Raw genomic sequence first — 18,937 nt, 5'->3', positions numbered from 1 at the left:
GAGGGCCCAGCGGCGTGGCTGGAACTCCCCCAGTGACCTACGAAGAACCTCGCGTGCTCCTACTCCAGTTACTTCAGCAGATTCGGCTCACAGCATGTCCGCCTCGAAAGCACGGCGGTAATAATGGGGACACCGATGGCCTTCGCGATAGCGACAGCCGGGCCGGTTAGATGGTGTTTGAGACAAGCTGCGTGAACGAACGCACGCACACGGACACCAGTTAGGGACGCGGACAGCAACACAGGATATGGCGGATACGCGTATATGAGGCCAAAGGCGACTTGTTCGGTTGTGCCTGTCCGACCGTCGTCACCGGCGCACTGACATCGCAAACGTGGTTCCCTACAACCGCCTCTCGATGAGGGGAAAAGCAGCTGTACACTGGGGCAAGCCACAAGGTCATCTCCCGGCAGGGCGGGGCACTCAGTGTGCGCGCACTGTCAGCTCCGATTTGGAAGAAGAGCCCTGCAGCAGGGGCTGGCTCATGCAGGCTCAGATACCAATCACCGAGTCGCGGCTTACACATGCACCGGCAGCGTTCTCACTTCGTCGCAGTGGTTCCGCAGCTTTCAGCCATAGGGGTGAAGGAAGATAGGCCAAAGCCTCGCCTTTCACTGTGCTGACAGTTGATCTAGGTCAACATTTTTCCGGTGACCTGGCTATCCGCCTCGTCGTCAAGGACCAGATACGGAAAGCATGTACAGGCTTGGGCTTCCTGACCATCACTGGCCATGGCGCCCTTGAAGATGTCTGCACCGATTGCAGTGACCCGGCCCCTCAGAACAACGTCCTGGACTCTTGAGGTGGCTAAGTCAATTTGAAGGGTGTCCTTCAATCTCTTTGGCTGGGAACGTTCGGCGAAGATTATCAGGTGGACGCTTGGATACGAAGACAGCCTACTGATGGCTGCCGACGTTGTTTTGGTCTAGATAGATAGCCGCTGCATCACTGCCCCGAAGTCACTCAGGGCGATCGAATGCCAACTCATAAATGTCCTCAGACGATTGTATCACGGGTGTATAGTGGCTTGCATGGATTCAAATATGAAAGCGCTTCTAACTCAGCTACTAGCTCTCTCACTGACGTCTCAGATGGAGTGTCCGCTGCCGCCGTGATGTTGACGAGGAACCAGAAGCCATTGGAGTCACTTAACCGGTAAATACGAAGAAATCACGACCGAGGACGACGGAGCGCCAGACGGCGGCACTGCTATCAAAGACGGTGAAGGGGCCATGGCCGGACACGACGAGGACGGTCTTGGTCAAAGTCGCCACCCATTCCTTGAAGACTTTGCTCTCAATGAGTACCTGCGCGACTCCTCGACCTCGAACTTGTCAGTTGTCACCCTCATTAGTGTGCCAGTTGCTGTTGACGGTGTGAGGTGTTTGCGCCAAACCAGGTATGAGCAAGAGCTACATAGACGGTGACGTGGCTTGACGCAAAAATATCAGTTGTGGATGTAACCGTCCGACTTGTTGGAGCAGGCGAGCGTGTCCCTCATGAGGTGAGTTTTCGTTGCCAGTGAAATCCGTAGCTGTCCAAGTGAAGCAGCTCGAAGGGCATGCGGCCTGCTTTCACTTTAGCCTGTTCGAGAGCCAGAATAAAGGAACTCACCACTTACCTCCTGTTTACACGATGGGCTTACGCATGGAATGCGTCTTCTGAACCTTGTCCATCTGACTACATACATGCATTCTCATTCCGAGGGTTCTGTCCGCGCGAAGCCAAGACCTTGTTTAGAGGTTGCATGTGACGCTTTCCTTCATGACCCGACCGAAATTGTTTTCCAGTATGTGACCGCCTCCAAGATGTCGCCGCAAGCGCCGTTCCTTCTCTGCAATTCCTTCTGGTTATGTCCTTAGGATATGTCTAGGGCTGAAAGAGCATTTCAGTACTGATGTATGCGAGGTCGGTCGTAGCGAGTAGACTTCCATAATGGCGGGTCCCTGATGGCGTGAGGTCAGCCTATCTCTCCTCAAGCTCTCGAAGCAAACCAAGCACAGAGACCGTGTCCAGACCAAGCCCTAACCGTAACTTGAGGAGAAGAGCGAACATCGAGACCTGTGTCACTTATGAGCGGCAGAGGCAGTTCAGGGGCAAAGACTCTACCGTGATGTGCGCTTCGGCCTCCCAAACATGGAGCTGCTGGTGCATCACTGCATGTGACTTGAAGTCACTGGCCTTGGTCGCGGAGTGTGTACTGCACCGCCATCCACTACCCGTCACTCCAAGCCCCATGTACGCGCAGTTGTCCAGTGTCCTTCCTTCGCATGTGCCAGCTCGTGCACCTACCCCTGGCAACGGAAGTCAGCTACGTCGAGAAAAAAGTGAGAGGCGTGGCTGACGTAGGTGGATCCAAGGCTCCTGCAGCTAAGTGACCATGCGTTGTTCGGCGTAGTGAGGTCGGCCAGGATTGTCTGCCTCCCAGTCTACGGCGACAGGCGAATCACCCAAGAACAGCTGCTGTCGCATGTGCCCCGACGTAACGGAGCGCAGTAGCCATGTGACGTATGAGCGCACACTGGAACTTCTCAGTAAGAGGAGGATGCCACTGGCTAAAAGCCGGGGGGGGAGGGGGCACAAACCGGTTCAGCAGAGTAAGTGTTGGGATGTCGAGTCGTAGAGGAAGCGCAGCGTCCGTCTTCGGCCGGGCGGGCGGGAATGTTGCCAGTGCGGTGCTGCCGTCGAGCGACGTGACTGTCGAACGGTAGGCGTGCTGAGCAACTCCGCACGGGCAGGATTCGAGGCTGATCATCCGCTCGGCGGCCGCTACCATGGTTGCCGCTGAGATGTTGTGACCCTTAAAGCTACGACGACCTTAGCGCTTGCGCGCAGAGATTGGGTGCGCACGAGGAGGTGTTGATGGCGGACAGTGGGGTCACTTATTGCTGGTGTAGGAGCGAGCGGGTCGAGGAAGAGCACAGCGGCTGCAGAGCGCGTTCTTAATTTAATCCACGGCGTTGAAATTGAGCTCCTGCAGAAGAGCAGGCAGAAGAGCAGGCAGAAGAGCAGGCAGAAGAGCAGCGCAGCCAAGTGTTCAAAGCTCTTCCTCGAAGATCCGCGCAAGGCGAATCAATCAACGAAAAGAAAGAAAGGTTCCAAAAATTCCCGGGCAGCTCGGATCCCGGGCGCAGTAGCAGTTCTGAAGAAAAAAAGAAAAAGATTGAGGGAAGAGGATGGAGGGGTTTATATAGGTTAGAGATAGCGCGGAACCGGCGCGGTCAGCTGCATGATTTGTGGCGCTAAACCGGAAAGGAAGGAGCGACGCGCTTGGTTGATCTGTTGCAACGCGCACCGCTCCATCAAACGACTCCCGAGTGATCTGATGATCTGCGCCCAGCTACGCGACGCGTCTAACTGGCTGGGCTTTCCTCCAATCACTTTCACGTGAGTGATGAATATCACCCAGGGAGGACCTACCGGATCCTCATCAGCCCCATGCATCGCGTGACTGGGTATAGCACGTTAGAGACGCGCTCGCACGCGTCACGCGGCTTGCGAGAGGCAATTCAGGTCTGTGGACTTTCACCGTGGCAACCGCTGCAAGGCTGCTACTGGACATGTAGGGTGAACGCCGCATTTCTCAGCCAAACGTGGCGGACGTGAGTAGCTGCACGGCCCCTGCACGTATAAGCGGGTAGAGGCGCTTGCAAAGGTCAAGCTGTCTCGAAAGCCGCTACCAGTCTGAGTGCCGGAGATGTGCTGAGTTATCGGGCGACGCTGGTCGCGTAGTGCTTCAGTGACGACTGTCTACCCAACGGCTCCTTTCTTGTACACCCACACCGTTCCCTCCGCGCGCGCATACAATCTCCTCTCTATATCCTTAAAGCTCTGATAAGCATCGAGTGCCTACCACACCATCACCTACTCGCTCGAAGCCAACCCCCCCTACCTCCCCTCGTCCTCCCGCTCGCCGATCTTCTCCTCTAGCAGCGGCCATGCTGATTACCGTTCCCACACTTTAGGCAAACCAAAAGGACTAGCTTCAGACACGGCTTGGTTCGCACCTGGATACATCAGTTTCGACCATCCCTTGCACATGGGCCCCGGCACCAGCAGCGCAGACGACGCCAGCAAGTTGAATGCACCCACTGGCCATCCTGCGAGCATAGTCTTTGTTCGTGGTGGGCCTGCATGCCCAACCCTATCGCAACTAGTACAAACGGGGAGAGGTTAATACAAAGAGGACCAAGGCTGCTGACAAACTCATCGCAGGCGAGTTGATGTGCTACACCATGCCACACGCAAACAGATATGCTACGAAAGAGGACAGTGTCCGCTACATTGGCTGGCGGTACGGTCGGCAACGACCGGCAACAGCTTCCAATCGAACGCTTAACGATCGCCCACTACGCCAGCCGCCAGGGGATGGTCAACTACAGCTTTGGTCTAGATGATAATGGAGTGCTGTTTGATTCTCCTCGGCTCGCCCAACACGTCGACTTGAAGACTGGCAAGAAGCTGGGCGAGGCTTTCAGGGCTTGGGGCACAGACTACAACGGAAACAAGAAGCACAATGACTTTCATCGCCCGGGCAGGTTCTCCACCACGTATTCTTCCGACTCATTTTTCGAACTCGAAGATTGCAAGCGGTAATACGTCAGTGTCAACCACGATGACGAAAAAGTTTGCACTGGATGAATAAAAGGCGTACTCGAAGAAGGACACGGAAGTAACTCCCCTCTTCAAGCTTAATGTGCCATTGGAAAAACCGGTCTGATCTCGACAAGAATCACAATGAATGGAGGAGGTACATTTGAATACACAAGGGAGGAGGAAATACGGATTGGCGCGAGGACGCTTCTAGCAACCTTTCTGAACAGTCAGCAACAGAATTGATGCCGAGATGTGTGACTCCCCTATATCTTGATTCGTAGCGACACTCAAATATATCGAAAGTGGTACGTCTGCATTTTGCTTTACGCCTGGTTTTACATCGCTGACGCTTAACCTGCCGTGCAGTTGGCTCATACTGCTTCTACAAGCTATTTGACTAATGGTGAGGCTGCTGATACTCGACTTCACGTCATCCAGGAGCGGTGATAGTTCTAGGCGGTAGGGGGCCGTCACATGAAAATCGGCGGACGGATGTTGACGAATGATTCACCATGCTTGAAATGAACTCACTTACAGCGAGTACAGTTTTCCTTTGACCACCAGTCCTGGCGCCACCTTGACTTTTCATCCACTGGCCTCCGTTCACTCTTACCTGCGCCAAATCTGAAATTTCAAAGACCACCGCTGACATCGAAGACATACAATGCCTTGGGACCCAGACAAAGCGCCCGGGCCTTCGAGGCTCAAGAGGACCGCACAGCCACCCGTTCCACTCAATCTTGGTCCACCTGTCCGGACGCTCAAGTCCATCGTAGAGAATTCGACCAAGGCTATAGCCCCTGATGGCACCAAGATCAACCCTGTGCCTTTCCTTTTGTCGTACAAAGACGTTCAACTCTGCTCCGCCGAGTTCCGCCACAGCCCTTCCACCACCGACGAGGCGTATGCCATTGCGTCGACGAGCAACATCCGTCACTGTGTCTGTCCAGTCTGTGCTCCACTCATTGCTGCGCAGGTGGTATTCTATTACGCCCGCCGACGCTACCGCACTGATTGCGAGGCTGCAATGCAAAAGTACACCTTTGAATATGACCGGCTGAATCAGACGCTGCAACAGGCCAAACATACTCTGGACGTAGTCACGGCAGATGTCAGGATGAAGCAGGCTGTATTCTACAGGAATCTCACCCTCCAGGAAAAGAATTCCTCGGGTAGTGGCAACGAGAACGACACTTCTCAGAGACAGGGTGTGAGATGGAACGAGGTTACATGCGGAACTGGAGACCACCTTCCTCATTCCTTGCAGAACGATGAACGGAAGCAGTATCATCATGAGCATATGAAAGGCTCCATTGGTTGCAGTAGCAAGACACATGTGCCCTTGCCTTCAGCGCCCTGTGGCCACACACCTTCCCATCCCCTCGACACGAGCGGCTACGGCATTGCTTTCTGCGACTTTTACCACAGGGACCAGGAGACCGGGGAGAAGGACGAACAATGCGACTGCAAAGAGCACAAAGATGCCCTAGGCCTGGATGCCGTTACCGACGAGCTCACCCCTCTGCCCCCTCAACCCGCAGCACCCATCGCCGCCGCCCTCTTGATCGCGGCCTTGACCTTCAGCACCCCGGGTCCCCTAGATATCAAAGACGACAGCGGACTCCAAGGATACCTCGACGTCTACCAGTGCTTACACAATCTGCCCAAGGACCCTAGCATACCCTGTGCTCACATCAACGAGTTCGTCACGGCTTACTCACCCGATGCCCACATGTGCCTGCCGTGCGCCAGGCTTGTTTCCGCCAGGCGCGCTTTGTTTGCTGCCAAACAGGCCATGTACGAAGTCGAGCAGAGCAATGTTACCGGAACAGAGCTCGAAGTGGAGAGTGTATTCACGACGCGGAAGCAGGCGGAGCAGCTTGTTCAGTGGCGCGAGGAGGCGCACGATGCCATGACTGCCGTTGCGCGGGCTGATCATTTCGTCTGCAACGAGATTGAGAGTTTCATTGTGTTCGGCAAGGAGTAGGGTTGGAAAGTGACTCATGGGTTTCTGAGATAGGCTGGGCTGGCCGTGTGCGGTTGGTGGATACTGGAAAATGGGATGATGGAGGGGCGGAACAGATAGACCCAGCTAGATATCTCTAGGGCTGCTCCTTCGGGGAATTTCGAGTCCATAGACGAAAGAGGGCAGCATGCTATAGAGGCCAGTTACTCGAAGGGTAGCTGAAGCGGTATCTCCAATCCCATCATTTGGCGCGCAAAAGTTCAAAGATCTAGGCAACACACCAATCACTTTCACCAAGAAAACATGGTGAACCTGCAGTGTACCTGCCAAATTACTTCAGGGTCCTATCATAAGCTGCACGAGCGCACATAGGCTGCGCAGCCGTTAAGTGCTTGCGCCGCCCGCCCGCTCGCTTGCGCGCGCTCTCTCTCTCTCTTCCTCCGTCACATCAACCACCACCATCGCGCAGGTATTCCAACTCCTCAACAACAGCGACAGCCGTGACAAGCACAATAAATCCAACGCTACTACTCCTCCGCGCATTCCTCCGCGCCGCACCGCGCATCACCCGCACGCACCTTATCCGACCTCTACTCCTCCTACCTCAGCCAGCCAGCCAGCCAGCCAGCGCTCCTCCGATCCGCACCTCAGCGCGCTCCAACCCCCTCCGAGCGCACACGCAGCCGCAGCCGCAGCCGCAGCCGCAGCCGCATCCTCATCCGCAGCTATAGCATCCAACAAACCCAGCGCGCTCCACCCCTCACGCCTCTCCCACCCTCAGCCTCAGCCTCAGCCCCAGCGCACCGCACCGCGCCGCCCCGCTCACTCCAGCACGAGCACCACCACCGACCCCAGCCCAACGCGCACGCGACCGAGCGCTCCAAAATGTCCTCCACCACTCCCACCACCGCCTCGGCCCCGCCTCCCAGCGCCCGCGCCAGCTTCGGCCTCATCACGCGCAACGGCCTCGACCTCGCGTCCGCCCGCTCGCGCGCCATCATCCTCGCCGCCGTCGAACACGGCCATTTCACGTCTAGCAGCGCCGGCGCTGCTTACAACACCTCGTCGTCGCTGCCGTCGCTGTCGGACAACAACAATGACAACAACAATGACAACAACAACAACATCATCATCATCCACGCTATTGCTGCGCAGGCTATGCGGCATAGGCACTATGGTGGATCTGGTCCTGTGCTCGGTCTCGGCCTTGGGGATGGCGCGGGTGGCCCTGGGGGTGTGGGTGTGGGTGTGGATGTGGGTGTGGATGTGGGTGTGGATGTGGATTCTTGGTCGGCGAGGTATCAGAGGGCGTATGTTAGGGCGGTAAAGGTGGCGAAGTGGTTGGTGGAGGGGTGTGAGGAGGAGGAGGAGGCGGAGGCGGAGGCGGAGGTGGAGGCGGAGGCGGAGGTGGACTAGGAGGGATAGGGGGGAGGAGCGGATGGACGGATGGACGGATGAATGGATGGATGAATGGATAGATGGGTTTCGGGGTTTTTTTCCTCTTTCTTTTCATTTCAAAAGGGTAGATGGGCATGGGAGACTGTGGGTTTTTGCGGTAGGCATAATATTTGGTTGATTGGTTGGTCAGCTGGTACCCGGAGGGTCTTTTGACGCTTCTGCTGGTTCTACTGGGTTTGCTGCTTCTGCTCTGAGATGGCCAGCTCGCGTAAGATGACTAGCGAGCCTGCGAGGGGAAATTACTATAATAATAGAGGCAATGGCATGGTTCAGACTCAGTCACGCAGTGATAATCGTGAAGTTGAATGAGAACATGAGGTGTTAAACAAACGCATTTAGACTGAGGTTGTAGAAACTACTATAATGCGGAATAGCCCGTATCCATTTGTTCGCTGCAATTGGTATTTTTGAGTCTTGTAAATTCAATTTCGGCTACGGAAACTTCACGCCTGCTCGTCTGCTATATACTCGGCCACTGGCCAAGGAATTGAGAACGACTAGGACTCGATGGTATGTCACAGGTGATAGCATGGAGAGTACTGCCTGGGACCGGAGCGTTCAATTTTGAACCTGGCGGATTCACTCCCAGGAGTCTGGTCTGCATAGTTCGTGATGCCAACAAATACGAATCGAACTGACAGCTTGCTCTTCGAGTGTGCTTCCGCATAGCAGGTTACGTCGGCCTCTTGTATCCAAAGAGTGTCTCACACTTGAGCGCGGGAACACTGGTACAAAACCTGAGTCAACACGTTTGGTACGCTGCTTGACGGGTGATGTAGTGCTTGCACGGCGCTTACACAGTCATGAGTCAAGAGAGTCACGTTACAAGATCAATTGGAGTAAAGGCATAAGAATCAGACGATGAGTAGAAGACATAGAGTTTGTATTTGATTGAAAGCTTAAAGGAAGAGAATATGTATTTGTGTGCTAGCTCCCCGCCCATCCAGGCGTGCAATCATAGTCGTTGCATGTAGGGAGAAACTTACCTTCTCCATCTGCAGAAGACCCTGGGTACTGTCGGCCTCCTGACTGATGGACTGATAGCACAAAAGCACGCTGAGCGTGCATTTGTTGATCTCGGAACTGGGTTTACACCTCTTGAAGCTACACTTGGAACCGCGTACATGTTGCAGTGAGCGTGGTTCACAAGAGAGCTCCCAAACATGCGCTGTGCATGGTCCGGCAAAGAATGTCTGCGAGATGGGTCGGCTGAGCGGGACCTCTAGGCGAGGATTTTGAGCTTCGAGCTCAGAGCTTTTCAGCCAATTGGCAGGTACTACATTTACCCAGCAAGCACGGCCCAGCTGCAGATACTCCTGGGAATCTCCCGACATTTCTGTCTGACAGAGGTCGAGTCTGCAAATCTGGCTCGCATGTTGATCTTGGACAGCGAAGACAGCGACACGTCATGGGGAGGGGCGTGCGCTTAGTCTCGCGTCCTTGCGAGAATTGAGTGGGAAAGAGAGCTGGAAGTTACCTGTAATCATGTTGAATGGCAACAAGGGTATGTCTTGTCTGCTAAGCTGTTAGAAACACAAGCGAACGAGGTGCATCGAAACAAGTGACTCACTTGGCTCATGTGCAATCAGCGCGGTTGCGCTGGAGGTGAGGCAGATGCAAACATGGAAGCGAACGCGCGAAGATGCGTCGCATGAAGTTGGGAATGAGAGAATTGAGGACCTGCAAGTCGTAAGTGCTTTCCTGTGGCGTGGAAAGGAAGATACTCAGTGAAGTTTTTTGTTGGATGAAGAGAAGAAGAAGAAGAAGAGGTGCAGGAGCGAAGAACGAGGCCTTTTAAGTGTTTCAACGGCGCTAGTGATGGCTGTGGGCTGCACGTGCTGGCCTGGGGCGCGTTGCTCACGCGTTCATCAACTGCGCGCCACTGGTCCTACCCGGACAGGAAGGCACTACCTATCACATTGCGACCGCGTGAGTCATCTGTACCATGATGTAACCCACACACCCGTGCGGGCCAAGGCAGCCGCGATCTCGATTCTGCAGACGCGCAGTTCAGGTGGGTGAGCACAAGGATAGAGGGCGCGTACCAGGCTGTTGATGCCATGACACGCGTAGATCACCTCGGCGCGTGAGGCCATCGCACAAGCAAAGCCAGCTCTATGGCTCGGATCAAAACAAGAATGCGGGAGCGGAGCTCAAGTGAGCAAGCAGAAGGGCGGAGGGCGCGCCGAGCTGCTGATGTCGCAACATAGCGCAGGTCGGCTCTCGGCGCGCGCTGGTCGTCCAAGGACCCTGTCCCCAGGCCAAAGTTAGCATGAGAAAGTGAGCGGCTCAATGGCGACGACAATCTGGTCACAGTTCTCTTCCTCGAACTCCCATGCCTGATGGGAGATTCAACGAAAAAAAGCAGAGTTGATGTGGGTGCGCTCAGCCTCAGCTCAAGCTGAATAGAAGAGCACACGCTTTGATCTCGGACAGCCTTGCGATCAAGCCATTGAAGGCAAGATCGTGATGGAGCTTGGTCCTTGCATGATAAACACATGTTAGCAAAAACCCTTGTGGCGGAGTGGGGACTCACATGAGGACAGAAGAAGAAGAAGGGTTTGAGAAAAGATCGAGGGTTTATATGGACGCGGGAGAAGAAACTTCCGACAGCCATCACCTGCTGCCCCCCCGCCGATTGACCAAGCAACCATCCACGCTAAACCCTTTCTGCTCCGGCCCACACCAGTCGTGATCTGCTGCCTGCATGAGCAGCCACAGGTGATCTGTATGAGCCTCTCCTCACATGGTACCTCGATCCGATTCTTCGCAAGCTACTCTGGTTCAGTGCGCCCGCAACTACGCTACCCAAGATATCGTAGAGTTCGCACCAACGCATGATGCCCCGTGCAAGGACCGAAAGTGATCTGGTCTACCGCAAACAGCCTCCCACAAGAAGTCTTCCGTCCCATCTTTCCAGAGTAACTATTACAACACTGATGCAGACGACAGGTCACAGGCCTGTAGTGATGACGACACAGCCCGCAGTTGCCCACGGGCAGTCTATCTATGTCCTGAGCAAACACTACCCACAATCGAGAAGCCTATCCTGGACCTTCCTACGCCCGACGGCAAGCTACGTCTCGTCACAACCCTCCGCCCGACTCTGCCTCGGTTGTGCGCCCCGCGCAACCCGCTCAGCCCACCACCAGCGAAGATGCTGGCGCTGACACAGACAACAGCAAGATGTGGTTGACTGACGCATGTGGTGACATTGCACTGCACAATATCAGCGGTGCGGACAGAGCGAGTGGTGGTACCAAGGAGAATCTGGCCGGCAGACAGACGACCACGATTCTGTGCACGCGATATGACAAGCACACCAGGCCGCTCTGGCTGCTGCTGGACTGCACTGAGCGGGTCTACTACCCTTGTGTCCCGTCCGCTTCTTTCGAGAATGAGTGGATCGAGTGGCCGGTTTGTGCAAAGGCATGGGGTTCCAGCTTCCCATAGATGACAGCCGGCTGGTCAATCTTAACAGCTCCCCGCAGAAGGATCACTAGTGTCTTTGATTCGATGGACGGTCACGGAAATACAGCTTGCAGGTGGAATTGAAAAGCGTTTCCAGGCGCTGAATTGGATTGATCATAAAGTACGGGCATAAGTATTCCCCTTTTCATTTTCCATGTGCCAAGCAAATGCACTGACAGAGGATCATAACTTCGAAGATGGATTCTGACTGTGCAGGTGTTGGCCAAGGTGTCTTTTTCTTCTTTCGTTTGACCTACGGCAGAACAGCAATGCACTCGATTTCGACGTCGGTGTTGAGGGGAAGCGTCTTGACGGCGACGCATCTGGAATCGAGTTAGACAGTCGGGCTCTGCAACGGATATGGCGGATCTAGAAGCTCACGTCCTGCAGGGCTTTACGTCGCCCCAGTAGGTCATGTAAACCTCGTTCATGGCAGCAAAGTCATCCATGTTGGCAAGGAAGACGTTGACCTTGACGACGTTCTCGATGGTGGTGCCCGAGGCCTCGAGGATGGCCGTGAGGTTCTTGATACATTGGTGCTATCCGAGTACGTTAGCGCGCGAGCTCTGCCAATCAAAAAGCTCCAGATACCCCGCATGCCGAGCGTAGGCGCTGTCTCGTCGCAAATACTTGGACTGAAAGACTGGTGGCCGAGGAGAGGGGCAAGGTGAGCAATCCGGACAACTTACGGTGTGGGCGGCAACATCGCCGTCAATGAGCTTCATTGTCACGGGGTCCATGGGAACAGCGCCGGAGCAGTAGACGACGCCATTGGCGACGATTGCCTGCGAGTAGATGCCGGGAAGAGGCTTGGGGGCCTTGTCGGTAAGGGTGGCGACCTTGGGCATGGCTGCTAGGAACAGAGGTGGTTCTGGGATCAGAAGACGGCGACGCGCGCAAACGGGACGGACGGCGAGGGAAATGGAGGAAAAAGCGAAGAAGCGTAGTCAGCGCAAGCAGCCTCCTCAAATACCCCTCCCCAGTGGCTCGGCAGGGCTCCCGGCGCCGTGCACCGGCCCGGACACGGCGAGCGGCGGCATAAGCTGTCAACTGCAGGGCGGATTGTTACCATCGGCGACGTTGGATCTGAGCCGTTGGCTCTATCGCAGCCTAGGCCGATTGCGACGTCGATCCGCCAGGGCCATCTCGGGCGATTGGCAATGGCTGCCGACTGACACGCCCGCTCCCCGCTTCTCACCACACGACATTTCCCGGCCGGCAGACCGCCCCTTCTGACGCGCCTGTCCGGCCACCACTTCCATCCCGCGCGCTCGCCGCCCCTCGGACAGCGCGCCCCCACGAGAGCCCCCACGCACCGCGGGGAAGCTCGAGCCCCGCCAGCACCGCCGGTCCGCCGTCGTATCTGCAACAGCACCACACGACATGGCGACACGACGTCCCCGCCGGCCGGCCGCTCGCTCAATGGCCTCATAGAAAGCCTCGGCGACACCGGCGCCCCTACTAGCCAGTAAGCCCTCACTCCCCGAAAACCCCCCCTCCAATCGCTCCCTCCACACACCCAGCTCCCCCAAAGGCCGACCAACCAGCAACTCACCAAAAAATGTCACCACCACAAGCCACGCCCCTCCAATTCGACCCCTCGCGGACCCAGCCGCCCTACCCGCTGCACCCATCCATCGAACCGCGCCTCGACCCCGTCTACCGCGACTTCTACAACGCCCACATCTTCGACAAGCAGCAGGTGCACCTGCAGCCCGTCGCCGCGTCCCGCACCTCGGGCGTGCTGATCCCCGGCGGCGGCGCCGCGCCCCCCGTCGGCAGCGTCCGGGATTACAGCATCAAGCGCCAGGAGACGGACGGCCCGGACGTGAGGGTGAGGACCTTCACGCCCGAGGGCGAGGCCCCCGCCGCCGGCTGGCCCGTCGCCGTGTGGTACCATGGCGGCGGGTGGGTGCTTGGGAATATCGATACCGAGAATACGGTCTCGGCGAACTTGTGCAGCAGGGCGCGTTGGGTCGTCGTGAGCCCGGATTATAGGTACGCGGGTTTCTTTTGTTTTCTTTTCTCTTTTTTTTTCTGGTCGCCGACTCGCTCGCTCGCTTCTGCGGAGGGGGGTGGGGAGCAAGCAGACCATGCAGAAACCTAGAAGGGGGAAGAAGAAAGAACTAACGCGCGGTAACCACGCAGGCTCGGTCCCGAGCACCCGTACCCGGCCGCCGTGCACGACAGCTGGGAGACGCTGCTGTGGCTGCAAGGCGAGGGCAAGGCGCTGCTCAACCTCGACCTCGGGAAGCAGGTCGTCGCCGGCTCGTCGGCCGGCGGGAACCTGGCCGCCATCGTGGCGCAGCGGGCGCTCGCGCGGGGCGGCGCGCCCCCGCTGCTGGCCCAGTTCCTGTGCGTGCCCGTCACCGACAACACGGCGGATACGACCAACAGCGCGTCGTGGAAGGAGCTGGAATTCACACCCGCGCTGCCCGCCAAGAAGATGCTGTGGTATCGCTACCACTATTTGCCGAATAAGGAGGACTGGGCGCATCCGGAGTCTTCGCCGCTGCTGTGGGAGGGCGATTGGAGCAAGCTTCCGCCGGCGATTGTGACGGTCGGCGAGCTCGATGTGCTCAGGGATGAGGGCGTGCAGTTTGCCGAGAAGCTGAGGAAGGCGGGTGTCGAGGCGGAGCTCCATGTCATGAAGGGCATGCCCCATCCGTTCTTGGCTATGGATGGCGTGCTTCAGCAGGGAAGAGATACCATTACTTTCATGGTTGAGGGTCTGAAGAGGTTGAGTTGAGGAACAAAGGAAGCTAGTGGATTAGATGTATCTTGCAATTCGTGTCTTATGTATTCCATTGAGCAATGTTTGCTCTGCTCGGATGCGCACCAGCATATCCTCTTTTAGTCTTCTTCTCCCTTGGCTTTCCAGCAAGTCTGCCCCCTCTCCTTTCTCCATTGGTTGAAGGAGGCTCTGGAGGAACCACGTACGGGCGCTATGTAGTGACAGGGATGCCTTTCCTATGTGGCTGTGGCTGTGGCTGTATCTGATCCCTGCAGATGCACCATCCTGATCGGGGGCCAATTCGATGGCTGCAGGTAAGACGAATCGTGGGCGGGGTGGAGTAGTGGAGCGTGCCGATCACGATCGGATAGGCCGGCCGTCAAGGATGGTGGCGCAAAGCTTGCCCCGAGTCTGCGGACTCAGGCAGGGGTGGAAACGCTAGTCCGTGGATGACTTGCAGAGAGGTGTATTTCAATGAGGCCAGCTGCGCAAAAGCGCGCCTGTGGCAGACCAGCAGTACTGAACGCTTTGCCCGGCCGCGGGACCGTGTGCTTTACTTGGTGAGGAAACACGCCAACTCGCGCCTTGCAGGCTTCTGCCAGATCTGCGTATTCCATGTCTTGCTTTTGAGGTAAAGGATTGAGCAGGTTGTCCGGGACAGACTCTGCTCGGTGGTCCGCCAACCAGTTTCCATCACTAGGGACTTTCCCTGCAAGAAGTGCATGGAATCACTGGCTGAAGCTTGCTGTGAGCGATGGAGCGCGCGCCGAAGAGCAGGTCCTCGATCACCTCGCCATCTAGTGGCTGCTGCTCCTGTTGAGTTCATCGGGTGCACTGCAATCGTGTCATACTTGCAGACATGGACTTGTCACCGTCTGAGTGCCCAGCAATGCCGCAGGTAGAACAGCGAACGTGGAGCGTCTCGCTTGCCGTCTCGCTCTCAGCACTTACCCACTCCACGCACACACATCATCGCCACCGCGGTGACACTGATCCCACGAACGCCCGCCCTTGACGTTCTGCATCACTCGTAGAAACCAACCATCGCCTCCTCGTCTTTCCGCCGCCGTCCGCCGACGTCTTCCGCGAAACATTTACGGTTCACAGGCCCTCCCGCCGCCCGGTCGCAGACTCGACACTCCCCATGTGGCTTCAACACCGTTTCCGTGGCCTGCCTCCGACCAGGCCAACGCTGCCAGCGCCATCGATTTCGACAGACAGTGAAGACGAAAGAACACTTGAAGGGTACGCGGTCGGCTAGAGAGATGTTGAAACTTTGCAGGGAGTCTGCAGCCTTTGAGACAGCGATAGCCGTTGGCGTTTGCTGGTAGAAGACTCTACAAGGTGCAGTAAGCTCAGCGGCCATGAATTAATTCCTTTGGGATTCCGCTGATCTCTCAGATGGGCCACTCCTCCACAACAAACTCGGAAGATTTCGAAGGACGATGGACTAGAATCGCGATGCACGCGATTTTATGGAAGAAGCTGAAGACAAAGTTCATTGCAGATCGAGTCGGGTCAGAAACCTTGCACTTATGGAGCAGAGAGGGTTTGCTGATCAACGGCGGTCTGACTGCACTAGAGCAAGGCCCTCGGCCAGCATGACGGTCGCGCTATCCCTGAGCACATGACCCCACATCCAGCTCTTGAACGAAGGCGTTGTTACCACTCGAGATGCGACACCCGACATACACGCTCTTTCGTTTCGTTTGGCACAAGGACGGAACCGATACCTAGCGTTATTTCGCTCGCCAATCAACACGGAGCAAACGAGGCAAGACATTACGCTTGGATCGGTCAATGTCGCTTAGCTCGAGCGTGGAGCAATCACCATCGGCCGTCGCCACGATGCCAATGCAGCCAAGATGCGGGAGAAATAGCTTGGAGTCATGTAAGCGTTGACCCGGATTGTGCGACCCGCATAGACCAACCCGACAAGGGAAGTGACAGGGGACTCTTCGTAGCCACCTGCCCGAACCCGCTTAGCCCACCACGATAACGCCCCACCGCGTTGCCGACGCGCAACATTAGGCCCGGAACGGCATGTCGCCATGCGAGATTCCCCTTCTGCCCTGGCTCCGCGTACCTGCGCCGTCATCCCACCTCCGGTCCATGGCCCTGACCGCTTGAATAAATAGGCCTCTCGTCGTCCTCTCCGCTCAGACCTGCAGCCGCCTGCTCCGTCCTTCCTCTCGTCGACATTCAAGACAATGGTCCGCCTTACCGCTCTGCTCTCTCTGGCCGCTGCCGCCCAGAGCGTCCTGGCAACCCCCATCCGTGCGCGCTCTCCGTACGCCGTCAAGGAAACACACTACGTGCCCCGCCAATGGTCCAGGGCAGGCCGTGCTCCTGACGACCATGTGCTCCACCTACACATTGGTCTGAAGCAGGGCCAATTCGACGAACTTGAGCGCCACTTGTATGAAGGTATGTATGTACGTTCTGTCTCATACAGGCATCGATATTTACAATTGTGTGAACAGTGTCCGACCCGGATCATGACCGCTATGGACAGCACTTGAGCGCCGAAGACGTCAACGAGCTGATCAAGCCATCCTCCGAAGCTCTCGAGCTTGTGCACGAGTGGCTTGCCGACAGCGGCGTTGACGCTTCGGCACTGAAGTACAGCCCCGCGCAGGACTGGATCGACGTCACGCTGCCAGTCGCCGCCATTGAGGAGCTTCTCGATACCGAATACAGTGTCTACAAGCACCAGGATGGAAGCCAGCTTGTGCGCACGTCCAAGTGGTCGCTGCCCCAGCACCTGCACGAGCACATTGATGCCATCCAACCCACCACATCATTCATGCGGACGGGCGCCCGTGCCAGCAACGCCCTGGAACTCGCTCCCTGGGTCTCCTCCAGCTACTCGCCCCGCACCAACTCGACCATTTCCAAGGTATGCAGCGTCAGCTCCGTGACGCCCGAGTGCTTCCAGAACCTCTACGGCACCAAGGGCTACGTCGCCTCCACCGGCAAGAGTAAGGTCGGCTTCGCCAACTACCTCGGCGAGATCCCCATCCGGCCAGACACGGAAAAATTCCTGGCCAAGTACCGCCCGGAGGCGCTCGCCGACGCCAGCAGCTTTACCCAAACCTCCATCGCCGGCGGCCCCGTGCAGGACGGGCCGCTGAACTATACCCAGGCCGAGGACGGCGTCTCCAAGGAGGCCAACCTGGACGTGCAGGCCGAAGCCGGCATCGCCGGCGCCGGCATCCAGATCGACTCGTGGTCGACGGGCGGCAGCCCGCCCTTCAACCCGGACACATCGACGCCGACCAACACCAACGAGCCGTACCTCGACTGGCTGAACTACGTCCTCGCCCAGCCCGACCTGCCCCAGGTCATCAGCACGTCGTACGGCGACAGCGAGCAGACGGTGCCCGAGGCGTACGCCAAGAAGGTGTGCTCGCTGTTCGCCCAGCTGGGCGCGCGCGGCATCTCGGTGCTCTTCTCCAGCGGTGATTCGGGCGTGGGTAGCAACGGAACATGCGTCAGCAACGACGGCAAGAACACGACGAAGTTCATCCCGGACTTCCCGGCCTCCTGCCCCTACGTCACAACCGTCGGCGCGACCCACGAGTTTGAGCCCGAGGTCGTGGCCTACCGCCCCAGCTACACGGATTCCGCCGGCAAGGTCCACGGCGTCTACTCCTCCGGCGGCGGCTTCAGCAACTACTTCGCCCGCCCCGCATACCAGGAGGAGGTCGTGGAGCAGTACATCAAGAACCTCGACGGCGAGTTCGACGGCTTGTACAACAAGTGTACGTATTTAACCCCCCCCCTGACTCCCACTAAGCACACCCAACTAACACACTCACCACCCCACACAGCCGGCCGCGCCTACCCCGACATCGCCACCCAGGGCCAGTACTTCGCGTACTTCTGGAACGGCACCGAGGGCGTCATCTCGGGCACCTCGGCCTCGACCCCGCTGCACGCCGGCATCCTCGCCCTCGTCAACGACGCCCTCCTCGCCAAGGGCAAGCCCGTCCTCGGCTTCCTGAACCCGTGGCTGTACAAGAAGGGCCACAAGGCGTACACGGACGTCACCGGCGGCAGCGCCGTCGGCTGCTCGAGCGAGGGGTTCCCGGCGACGGAGGGGTGGGATCCCGTCACGGGCTTCGGCACGCCCGTGTTTGGGAGGCTGGTCGAGGAGGCGAGCTAGTAGATGGCGCACGTTCACGTTGGCCGGGGATGGGCTTTTGGGCTTTGGGCTGGGGCTGTATATAGCGTGTGTAGCGGTGGTGAAAAAAGTCGTTTTTATGTTTATTTCGGTTCGATTCAGCAACACCCACCCGCTTTTTGGGTAATGTGATGAGGTGGTATCCGGTAGATGCTACTTGATTGCTCCGTGCCTCTGTTGGACGTAGAGAGTGGAACAGACCTTGGCACAGCTCCCGGAGGGTAGATCACGGACGCCTTCCTTGGGCGAGCTGGTTCTCTTTGGGGAGTCCGGCTGGTTGGGTAGTCTCGATCAAAGGAGGTCCTTCTCGTCCCGGAACACGCAGTTCAGCATGCCGTCCTCCTTGACCCTGCCTTCCCGCCTTTCATGATATTGTTCTTTTTTTTTTCTAGTCTTATGCTCGTGCTGAATTGCGGTGCTAGATGAGCTTTGTCGACGGTATCGAAGCAAGGTCGTGTGGGCGCTCAACTGGGAGAAATTTGCACGCAACACTGACGTCGGTGAATGGCGTCGTGACCTGCGAGAG

General features: G+C 57.2%; 7 protein-coding genes across 7 annotated transcripts; 5 read left to right on the top strand and 2 right to left on the bottom strand.

Moving 5' to 3' along the window:
• Positions 1 to 2,370: 2,370 nt before the first annotated feature.
• BKCO1_1100089 (uncharacterized protein) lies at positions 2,371 to 2,776 on the bottom strand (the record flags this gene model as incomplete). The annotated part of the gene is made up of 2 exons (XM_020270449.1): positions 2,371 to 2,521; positions 2,586 to 2,776. The coding sequence occupies 2 exons, from the start codon at positions 2,774 to 2,776 to the stop codon at positions 2,371 to 2,373; spliced, it is 342 nt and encodes a 113-aa protein (XP_020132788.1).
• A 1,459-nt stretch (positions 2,777 to 4,235) lies between these two features.
• On the top strand, positions 4,236 to 4,596 carry BKCO1_1100088 (uncharacterized protein; the record flags this gene model as incomplete). The annotated part of the gene is made up of 2 exons (XM_020270448.1): positions 4,236 to 4,294; positions 4,359 to 4,596. 2 exons carry the CDS (start codon positions 4,236 to 4,238, stop codon positions 4,594 to 4,596), a joined length of 297 nt encoding a protein of 98 aa, XP_020132789.1.
• A 664-nt stretch (positions 4,597 to 5,260) lies between these two features.
• Positions 5,261 to 6,583, top strand: BKCO1_1100087 (uncharacterized protein; the record flags this gene model as incomplete). Its single annotated transcript, XM_020270447.1, has 1 exon — positions 5,261 to 6,583. One exon carries the CDS (start codon positions 5,261 to 5,263, stop codon positions 6,581 to 6,583), a length of 1,323 nt encoding a protein of 440 aa, XP_020132787.1.
• An 864-nt stretch (positions 6,584 to 7,447) lies between these two features.
• BKCO1_1100086 (uncharacterized protein) lies at positions 7,448 to 7,978 on the top strand (the record flags this gene model as incomplete). The annotated part of the gene is made up of 1 exon (XM_020270446.1): positions 7,448 to 7,978. One exon carries the CDS (start codon positions 7,448 to 7,450, stop codon positions 7,976 to 7,978), a length of 531 nt encoding a protein of 176 aa, XP_020132816.1.
• Positions 7,979 to 11,744: 3,766 nt separating this feature from the next.
• On the bottom strand, positions 11,745 to 12,339 carry BKCO1_1100085 (l-psp endoribonuclease family protein; the record flags this gene model as incomplete). The annotated part of the gene is made up of 3 exons (XM_020270445.1): positions 11,745 to 11,814; positions 11,873 to 12,030; positions 12,181 to 12,339. 3 exons carry the CDS (start codon positions 12,337 to 12,339, stop codon positions 11,745 to 11,747), a joined length of 387 nt encoding a protein of 128 aa, XP_020132785.1.
• A 713-nt stretch (positions 12,340 to 13,052) lies between these two features.
• Positions 13,053 to 14,240, top strand: BKCO1_1100084 (triacylglycerol lipase; the record flags this gene model as incomplete). Its single annotated transcript, XM_020270444.1, has 2 exons — positions 13,053 to 13,489; positions 13,640 to 14,240. The coding sequence occupies 2 exons, from the start codon at positions 13,053 to 13,055 to the stop codon at positions 14,238 to 14,240; spliced, it is 1,038 nt and encodes a 345-aa protein (XP_020132786.1).
• A 2,195-nt stretch (positions 14,241 to 16,435) lies between these two features.
• On the top strand, positions 16,436 to 18,393 carry BKCO1_1100083 (tripeptidyl-peptidase 1 precursor; the record flags this gene model as incomplete). Its single annotated transcript, XM_020270443.1, has 3 exons — positions 16,436 to 16,652; positions 16,709 to 17,989; positions 18,059 to 18,393. The coding sequence occupies 3 exons, from the start codon at positions 16,436 to 16,438 to the stop codon at positions 18,391 to 18,393; spliced, it is 1,833 nt and encodes a 610-aa protein (XP_020132783.1).
• Positions 18,394 to 18,937: the final 544 nt, after the last annotated feature.

Source organism: Diplodia corticola, assembly GCF_001883845.1.
Source record: "Diplodia corticola strain CBS 112549 chromosome Unknown scaffold11, whole genome shotgun sequence".
Classification (NCBI taxonomy): domain Eukaryota; kingdom Fungi; phylum Ascomycota; class Dothideomycetes; order Botryosphaeriales; family Botryosphaeriaceae; genus Diplodia; species Diplodia corticola.
Note: the sequence above shows the minus strand (reverse complement) of the source record. Positions and strands in the feature narration are given on the sequence as shown.